Source organism: Alosa pseudoharengus, unplaced genomic scaffold (genome assembly GCF_046254945.1).
Source record: "Alosa pseudoharengus isolate Yale_2024_CS ecotype anadromous, Long Island Sound unplaced genomic scaffold, YU_APseudo_1.1 YU_APseudo_1.1_scf_24, whole genome shotgun sequence".
Classification (NCBI taxonomy): Eukaryota; Metazoa; Chordata; class Actinopteri; order Clupeiformes; family Clupeidae; genus Alosa; species Alosa pseudoharengus.
This window is the reverse complement of record NW_027468689.1, coordinates 2,190,234-2,200,092: the sequence shown is the minus strand read 5'-3', so window position 1 is coordinate 2,200,092 and position 9,859 is coordinate 2,190,234. Positions and strand designations below refer to the sequence as shown.

The 9,859-nt window shown below is 47.7% G+C and overlaps 1 protein-coding gene across 5 annotated transcripts in view; it reads left to right on the top strand.

Annotated features, from left to right (window-relative positions):
• Nucleotides 1–377: 377 nt before the first annotated feature.
• lmo7b (LIM domain 7b) overlaps nt 378–9,859 on the top strand; it is a 22,505-nt gene continuing 13,023 nt past the window's right edge. For 3 of the 5 annotated variants that reach the window (XM_076302806.1, XM_076302808.1, XM_076302805.1), the window contains exons 1-6: nt 378–671; nt 2,196–2,310; nt 3,976–4,137; nt 6,734–6,909; nt 7,436–7,499; nt 8,007–8,060. In XM_076302806.1, the coding sequence (XP_076158921.1) occupies nt 396–671; nt 2,196–2,310; nt 3,976–4,137; nt 6,734–6,909; nt 7,436–7,499; nt 8,007–8,060 (847 nt within the window). In that variant the 5' untranslated portion in view covers nt 378–395. The remainder of the gene's footprint in view (nt 672–2,195; nt 2,311–3,975; nt 4,138–6,733; nt 6,910–7,435; nt 7,500–8,006; nt 8,061–9,859) is intronic. The other 2 variants (XM_076302809.1, XM_076302807.1) reach the window with 2 other exon arrangements.

The window sequence follows — 9,859 nt, the reverse complement described above, 5'->3', positions numbered from 1 at the left end:
TTAAACTTCTGCACGCTCATCCTCTGGGAGTAGCATTTAGTGTCACCGAAGGCTTCCGCTGCCATGTAGTTGTTTGTCATTTTGTAAGTCGCTTTATATGAAAGCGTCTGCTGAAGGAATAAATGTGAATTTTCTTTTGAGTAATTTCTGTTTTAAATGACCCATGTTATGCTTTGCTGCATCAGACATCATTGTCCTGTTTACAGTGTTTGTCTGTATTGTTGTTCCTGCTGCATGTTGATCCACTGTTGGTTTTAATTCATCTCACTGGTCAATGTGCCTGTGTCTTGACCTGGTTTTCGTGTGTCCATTTGTGTGTGTCCGTGTGTGTGTGTGTGTCCGTGTGTGTGTCCGTGTGTGTGTCCATGTAGAAGGATGACTCGCATAAAAGCCTGATGAGCAACGCAAAGGGCCACGCTCTCTTCACCAGTACGCCTGCCCCCTACGGAAAGGTCACGACCTTTGCCGATTTCGAGCGACCTTTGGCTCCGCCCATGCAGAGTAGTCCTAGACAGGAGAGAAGGGAGGAAGGTGGGCGGACCTCTGCCGGCATCAACCAATCATCTGCTCCCAACAACCAATCATCTGCTCCCAACAACCAATCATCTGCTCCCAACTTCACCGCATCGCTCCCTGACTACACATCTGGAGCTCAGAGTGTGGAGAGAGAGGTAAGAAGAACTATGGTTCTGGTAAAGCCCTGATCATAGTCCACGTCTTGCTATAATTGGGTCAGCAACAGAACAGCAGTCCTCCATAGTCCACCTTCTATAGGCAGTTCTAAACCAGAACCATAGTCTATCTTTTGTGATTGGGACTATAACTATAACTCTTTGCCTTTTAAAACATGAGATCAGGGGACACTGTGGCACAACAGGCTACAGCGCTCATACCATATACGGGACCAAGTGCCCACGGGGACCCAGGTTCGAATCCGACCTGCGGTCATATCCCGGTCCCATCCCATCTCTCTCTCTCCTGCGGTCATGTCCTGATCCCATCCCATCTCTCTCTCTCCTGCGGTCATGTCCTGATCCCATCCCATCTCTCTCTCTCCTGCGGTCATGTCCTGATCCCATCCCATCTCTCTCTCTCCTGCGGTCATGTCCTGATCCCATCCCATCTCTCTCTCTCCTGCGGTCATGTCCTGATCCCATCCCATCTCTCTCTCTCCTGCGGTCATGTCCTGATCCCATCCCATCTCTCTCTCTCTCCTGCGGTCATGTCCTGATCCCATCCCATCTCTCTCTCTCCTGCGGTCATGTCCATCCCATCTCTCTCTCTCCTGCGGTCATATCCCGATCCCATCCCATCTCTCTCTCTCCTGCGGTCATGTCCTGATCCCATCCCATCTCTCTCTCTCCTGCGGTCATGTCCTGATCCCATCCCATCTCTCCCCCACTCACCACCTGTCTATCTTCACTGTCCTATTGGAATAAAGGCAAAAAGCCCCAAAAAATATACTAAAAAAACCAAAAAAAACCATGAGATCGGATCTGATCCAATCAGATTCTATTGGCTGTCTTGCCGTGTGAGCAGTTTGACTGTGCAGTGTGGATGTGAGCACAGCAACTGTGCCCAATTTAAGTGTGTAGTGTGTGTTACTAAGCCCAATTTAAGTGTGTAGTGTGTGTCACTGAGCCCAATTTAAGTGTGTAGTGTGTGTGTCACTGTGTCACTTTATGAACCATCAGCAGGCAAATTCTAAAAGCGGCTCCTATTACTTGCATTCTAGAGCCACATTCTAGCACATTCTAGCTTGTAGCTGTGGTTCCTTCTGGCCTAGTTAATGTTGGTGGATTCAGTCCAAATCAACACTCCAGCACACCCAAACTCTCTCCTGTGCTTGAGTCAAATAGAGGACTGGTGTTATCCATTGTGTTTTGGAATCTGATCTTCTTTGAAGTTAGTGTCATGGAAGTGCATGGTACATGCCTTTGCGTGCATTTTGTGTGATGTCAGGTGGGTGTGGGGGTGTGTGTGTGTGTGTGTGTGGTGATGCAGTAGGTGAGCTCCAGTTTCTTGCAGGAAACTCATGACACAGGATCCTCAGATGTAACCTTCTACTTCTACTCCTGTTCTCTCTCTCCTCTCTCTCCCTCTTTCCATCTCACTCTTTCCCTCCATGCCTTTACCCCCTCTCTCTCTCTCTCTCTCTCTCTCTCTCTCTCTCTCTCTCTCTCTCTCTCTCTCAGGTGCTCCACAGTGACATGCGAGTCAGTCTGAACCAGAGACCCAACACTGGTACGGACTTTGGCTTCCAGACCCACTGGGACTCTACTGGCGCACGCATCACGGCCATCCAGCCAGGTAAGGGCAGCACCTGGGGACACCTGCCTTAGGACAGGACAGGTGAGGTGAGGTCAGGGCAATGCTCGGGTGAGCACAGGTTTCAGGTGAGAAGAAGGGCAGGTTGATTCTTTGGCTTCAGGTCCCTGAAGTTTGCTCCAACAATGCACAAGTAAAGGTGGTTTTTAAGGAGCTTATTTGACATATTTACAAAGTTAAGATGAGTATTTTACGCTTTAGTTAGTCATTGTATGGGTTAAAGGCGTGCTCGTGTTCAGTGCTTCGTTGGTCTGGGCTCAGCTTGCTAATTCACCATGTGCAACCTCAGGAATGTAAATCTAATACAGTAATCTTAGGTAACTGTGAAATGCATGACTTTTGAGAAGTGACCAGTTCATGTTGATTAAAGGTTGATTTTGTGCTCCTGATAGTTTAGTCCATTTTTAAACTGGTGTTTTCTTCAGTGGCTCGTTTTGTGGTTGTATTGTTGCTCCTCAGTTGTGTGGTGGCTTAGGGAAAAAGCGTCTGCCAAAGGAATAAATGGAAGTGTGTGTGTGTAGAAAGAGCTGTGAAGGTACATCATTCAGTGCATGGCCATGGTAAAGGTGTTTGATGGTTTACATGGTTGTGTGTGAGCAAGCGTGCTCAGATAGCTGCGGAAGAGCACGCCATCCTGGTACAGGTGTGTGTGTGTGTGTGTGTGTGTCCTCTGTCTTAGCTAAGGGGTACATGCATGATTTATGTTGAGTAGGAGAGGTGTTATTTACTCTGCATGTATCAGGAGGATTAGTCGGGGGCAGCCGTGGCCCACTGGTTAGCACTCTGGACTTGTAACCGGAGGGTTGCCAGTTCGATCCCCGACCAGTGGGCCGCGGCTGAAGTGCCCTTGAGCAAGGCACCTAACCCCTCACTGCTCCCCGAGCACCGCTGTTGTAGCAGGCAGCTCACTGCGCCGGGATTAGTGTGTGCTTCACCTCACTGTGTGTTCACTGTGTGCTGTTTGTGTTTCACTAATTCACCGATTGGGTTAAATATAGAGACCAAATTTCCCACACAGGATCAAAAAAGTATATATACTTATATACTATAGTCTGCTGGCTTGAGGGGACATGCACCCTGATGTCCAGCTCTGGTCTGCTCCACTGCGGTAGCAGAATCACATAACCTAGATAGCCCCTGAGACAGGACAGGACGCCCAAAAGTGAGTTCCCCTCGGTCTCAAGTCGCGTACAGACAGCCGACGATTCACACTTTGAGAGTGATTTAGTGTACTTATGAGATTGATTTAGTGTAACTTTGTTACTACGCACAGCGTTGCTTAGGTGTGTGTGTGTGTGTGTGTGTGTGTGTCGTCAGGCATGAGGAATGTCCTCACTGGTGTCTCTCCGGTGTGTTCTGCTCTCTTGGAATGTTGTGGAATGTTGTGGAATGTTGTGGAATGTTGTGGTTGGTATGCAGTTTCGGTGGATCTGGGCATTTTGCATAACCTGCTGTTAAGCGGTCATCTTGGTATGAATTTGCCTGTCCAACCAACCGTTAAAGTACTGTCCAGAGACGCCAGAAACCCGCTGATTTGATCCTCTGCTGTGCAACAGCTGCACACTAGTGTATTGACATGATTGCAGTTTGTAGAGCTGCCCACCGTTGAGGGTTGGGTAAATGAGCCCTTTGACCTTTGACCCCCAGGCAGTCCTGCGGAGCTGTGCCAGCTGTGTGTGGGCGATGAGATCCGGTCAGTAGGTGGGCACAGTGTGGGGCACATGAGCTACACCCAGTGGAAGGACAGCATGGCCCAGGCTCTCGCCAAGGGCAACCTCCTCATGGACGTGCGCCGCCATGGACATGCCGGTGAGGCCCGCTCTGTGTGTGGGTGTGTGGGTGGGTGTGTGGGTGTGTGTGTGTGCCGGTGAGGCCCGCTCTGTGTGTGTGTGTGTGTGTGGGTGTGTGTGTGTGCCGGTGAGGCCCGCTCTGTGTGTGTGTGTGTGTGTGTGTGTGCCGGTGAGGCCCGCTCTGTGTGTGTGTGTGTGCGCGTCTTTGTGTTGTGTGTGTGTGTGTGTGTGTGTGTGTGTGTGTGTGTGTGTGTGTGTGTGTGCGCGTCTTTGTGTTGTGTGTGTGTGTGTGTGTGTGTGTGTGCGCGTCTTTGTGTTGTGTGTGTGTGTGTGTGTGTCTGTGTGCCTGTCTTTGTGTTGTGTGTGTGTGTGCGTGTGTGCGCGTCTTTGTGTTGTGTGTGTGTGTGTGTCTGTGTGCCTGTCTTTGTGTGTGTGTGTGTGTGTCTTTGTGTGTGTCGTTATGTATGTCTGGAGGAGTGTGCGTGTCTTCAGCATGGGGCTAAATACCACATTTCAAATGTGTGTGTGTGTGTGTCGTCCGTCTTGAGTGTCACACACACCCCGTGTGTGTGTGTTTGTGTGTGTGTCTGGTTTCTCGGTGCTGTAACAGCAGTGGTGTTGCTTTAATCCTCCCTGTTCTAGAGTCAGCAGTAGATGTACACCTGTAGGTCAAGTCACCATAGACAGCTGTGCCATGCCTTGCCTTGTCATAGACCCCAGATGAAGGCCCTGTCTTCTGTAGACTTGCATGCAAATGCACATTGTTCTTGACCATTTCTCCATATTTCTTGGTCAGTTTTGCATGTTGGTCTGTGAGCGGGGACAGCCAGTTTCCCATGCCAGGGCTGTTGGCTGTTCTTGTGCACCCTCTCTAGTTAGGGCTGTTGGCTGTTCTTGTGCACCCTCTCTAGTTAGGGCTGTTGGCTGTTCTTGTGCACCCTCTCTAGTTAGGGCTGTTGGCTGTTCTTGTGCACCCTCTCTAGTTAGGGGTGTTGGCTGTTCTTCAGGGTTCCTACGCAGTATGGAAAACCTGGAAAATTATGGAATTTGACTTTAGTAATTTCCAGGTCTGGATAAGTATGGAAAAAAGAAACAAGGGTATGGAGAAATATTTGTGTTTCCAGACTATTGCATCTACAGTACTAATCACTTCACTCAGGTCATAACGAACCATTCCTATTGAGTAGGAACTAAGTATTGTGTAGCTTAACTGTCAGTCCACATCAAGATACAATTGAATGGGGGTCCTCAGAAAAAAATCTCTCCCACAAGGGGACTCTGGTATTAAAACCAAATCGAAAACCCCTGTTCTATGCACGTGCCCTATACCATTGTGCACTGGTATGTTTGGTAGCTTTGCTATTTTCGGCTAAAAAACTGGTATACTTTTTTGATTTTGTAAAAGTTACCAAGACATGGATACTGCATTATCTGATAAACTGTTTTTGCAAACAAATAATACTGTTTACGGTGAGGCCTCTGCCAGCAGTGTGCTAGTCTCCAACATATGTAGGCTATGCTGTATCTACAAAGAACTAAAAATGTGAGTGCACCTTCCAACACAGCTCTTCCCCAACGAAAAGTATCCAACAATGGGCAAGTGTTTTCTGAGGGCTAACAAGTTAATAATAAACATTATTATACAGCTCTTCAAATGCTAATAGAACGCTCCATTGACAATGTCTAGAATATGGTCAGAAAAATCTACCGAGAAGTTTGAAAGTTTGAGTATGGAAAAAGTATGGAATTTTGAAATGGAAAATGTGTAGGAACCCTGGTTCTTGTGCACCCTCTCTAGTTAGGCCCAAGGAGACTTCCATGACATTAGATGGTCTTTCAAGAGGTGTAGGTCTGCTGGGCAGTTTGAAATACTTGTTTCCGGTCTGGGTGTGGAGGTTTGGGAGTGTGTGTGTGTGTGTGTGTGTGTGTGTGTGTGTGTGTGTGTAGATGGATATGAAATGTGTGATGGATTTCTGAAAGGGGTGTGTGTGTGTGGCTGTGTGTCTGTCTTTTAAACTTGACTGTGCTATGTGCGACTGCTTTAATTTAGTTGAAAGTGTGTGTGAGTGAATATGCTCTGTTATGTATACGTATTGGGTGCTTTGGGTTAAAGTGTGTTGGTTGTGGGAAAGGTGGTCGGTCTGGTGTCCTCGGTTTCACCCAAAGCAAACCTCCAACCATCGGGCTGAAAAGCTGGCTAACCAGGGTGGCTTCCTTGCTTTCTAACCTTTTGGAACTAAATTTCCTCAGCACTGACATTTTCCTCTATTCTCACAATATTTCATTTGCGTCTAATTTGTTCACGTCACACAATTTGTCACGTTTTAACAGCAATACAATGCATACAGCACAGACAATGTGGTTTATTTGTATACATTAAGGCCTCTCGCTGTGTAACCTTATATCCAATAAGATCATGATCATGATGATGATTGTGACTGACTTGAGGCCATCCTGGTGTTTTGAAACCTAAAATCACGTCAGACAGATTTGACTGATTTTGCGGCTTTTCTGTCATTTTGGTCCCCTCGGCGTTGGCGGCTCGCGCGCGTGTGTGTGTGTGTGTGTGTGTGTGTGTGTGTACACGCCACGCTGGGCTGCGCTGTGTGTCACAGATTGGGGCTGGAGCGGCCATCCTTCCCTGCCGTTTAAAAGCCATAAGACCCTCAATCTGACCAGTGCGGATTCAACACTTGTAGGTCGCCCCGAGCACTACGTCCACGTCCGTCAGGACCCCGGCATCACAGCTGCCCCTGCGGCCGAGCCCTTAACTAACGGCCTGACCTACAACGTGAGTACCACCGTAGAACTCCTCACAGCTCTTCAGTGTCCAGCTCTGCATGTGTCCGTATGTGCGGTGATGTAGAAAGGGGCCCAGTCGGGTCTGACCTTGTTGAGTGTCCTGTCAGATACTGTGTCAGACTAAAACCAGTGGGAAAGTCCTAAAGAGGTAAGAAGTGTTGTTTGGTAGGGCTGCAACAATTAATCAATTAATTTATTAGTCGTTCACTATTAAATGAATTGTCAACCATTCTGCTTTGCTTCCTCCTCTGTGTCCTCATTTTCTGGCAACTACTTGATTAATCGATAGAATGATGGACTTTCAAAATAATCGTTGCGGCCCTATTGTGTGAAAGAGAGAAGTTATTACTGTGGAGAAGAAATCACCATTTAGTAATTTTGTTTGTTTATGAACAAAACTGAGATTGTGTCTGGGTGGATTGGAGAGCCACAGTAAACTATTGATAGAGCGATAGATACTTTATTGATCCCCAAGGGGAAATATTTTATTGTGTTGAGATATTGTGTTGTTACAGGGTGTGGGACCCTCGGAAATGAATGGTGGTTTCCACAAGGAGGCTGTGACTTTGAGAAACAAAGGTAATTGCACTGCTGTATCACCACATACTGTATCTACACACACACTCACTCACACACACACACACACACACACACACACACACACCCTCACTCACTCACTCACACACACTCACTCACACTCACTCACTCTCACACACACACTCACACACTCTCACTCACACACACTCACACACACACACACACACACACTCACTCACTCACACACACTCACACACACTCACACTCACACTCACACTCACACTCACACTCACACTCACACTCACTCACTCACTCACTCACTCACTCACTCACTCACTCACTCACTCACTCACTCACTCACTCACTCACTCACTCACTCACTCACTCACTCACTCACTCACTCACTCACTCACTCACTCACTCACTCACTCACTCACTCACTCACTCACTCACTCACTCACTCACTCACTCACTCTCACTCACACTCACTCACACTCACTCACACTGGCCACTGACACATGACCTGCTCTCTCCTGTTGCTCTGTGTAGACTATGAGCGCATTGCTATGAAAAACCGTAGAAGGAGGCTAGAATTTTTTTCAGGTAAACAGCTGAGTGTGTGTGGGGGAAATCGGTGCTTTTGGACTTAATTATGATGATGTGTTTGTGATGGGAAAGCTGAGGGTTATTTAATTCAGACTGGTTAAGGAATGAAATTATTGCCTGCTTACATAATTTAATTAATTTAATTAAAGTTTGTGGGGTCTTAATTTGTCTTAATTAATGTGTTAAATCTGTGTGTGTGTGTGTGCATGTAATGACCTGAATTGTGATATGTGCGTCATCACCTGTTGAAGTTGTCTAGTGCATTCGGCAGGTTATCTCAGTCTGGGGTTGGTGACCTTGTCTTCAGGTTGTGCAGCCGTAGGAGGGGGCAGTCTGTTGGGGTTGGTGACCTTGTCTTCAGGTTGTGCAGCCGTAGGGGCGGGGGGGGGGGCAGTCTGTTATTTATTCCATGTTTGTTATAGAGCATCTCTATTCACCCCACCTCAGCTGCCATCCAAACACTCTCCTTGAGAGCCTCATTCCGCTCCAATGTTGAGATGCCATATTATATATGTGTTGGCCCTGTAATGTCCTGCTCTGTGTGTGTGTGTGTGTGTGTGTGTGTGTGTGTGTGTGTGTGTGTGTGTGTGTGTGTGTGTGTGTGTTGGCCCTGTAATGTCCTGCTCTGTGTGTGTGTTGGTAAATGTCATGATGTCGCCCCCTCGCCTCCCCAGGAGTCCCTGCATCAGGAGTGAGCTCCTGGGTCTATCTCTGTGGTAATGCAGAATGAGATTGCTGTGGTTATTTGCACTTCTGTTTGGTTTGTTTGTTTGTTTGTTTGTTATTTATTTGTTTACTTATTTTAAAGTGTGTGTATTAGTTTAGTTTACACTGTGCTATGGAGCCGCATGCTGTCCTGGATGAGAACTTTGACTGTAAAGACGAAAGACGAGGGGGGGGGACTTCTCAGCTGCCCAGTAGAACACAAAGCAGCTGCCCTGTAGAACACAAAACAGCTGCCCAGTAGAACAGTAGAACACAAAGCAGCTGCCCTGTAGAACACAAAGCAGCTGCCCTGTAGAACAGTAGAACACAAAGCAGCTGCCCTGTAGAACAGTAGAACACAAAGCAGCTGCCCTGTAGAACACAAAGCAGCTGCCCTGTAGAACAGTAGAACACAAAGCAGCTGCCCAGTAGAACAGTAGAACACAAAGCAGCTGCCCTGTAGAACAGTAGAACACAAAGCAGCTGCCCTGTAGAACAGTAGAACACAAAGCAGCTGCCCTGTAGAACACAAAGCAGCTGCCCTGTAGAACAGTAGAACACAAAGCAGCTGCCCTGTGTAGAACACAAAGCAGCTGCCCTGTAGAACAGTAGAACACAAAGCAGCTGCCCTGTAGAACACAAAGCAGCTGCCCTGTAGAACTGTAGAACACAAAGCAGCTGCCCTGTAGAACACAAAGGAGCTGCCCAGTAGAACACAAAGCAGCTGCCCTGTAGAACAGTAGAACACAAAGCAGCTGCCCTGTAGAACACAAAGCAGCTGCCCTGTAGAACTGTAGAACACAAAGCAGCTGCCCTGTAGAACACAAAGGAGCTGCCCAGTAGAACACAAAGCAGCTGCCCTGTAGAACAGTAGAACACAAAGCAGCTGCCCTGTGTAGAACACAAAGCAGCTGCCCTGTAGAACAGTAGAACACAAAGCAGCTGCCCTGTGTAGAACACAAAGCAGCTGCCCTGTAGAACAGTAGAACACAAAGCAGCTGCCCTGTAGAACACAAAGCAGCTGCCCTGTAGAACTGTAGAACACAAAGCAGCTGCCCTGTAGAACACAAAGGAGCTGCCCAGTAGAACAC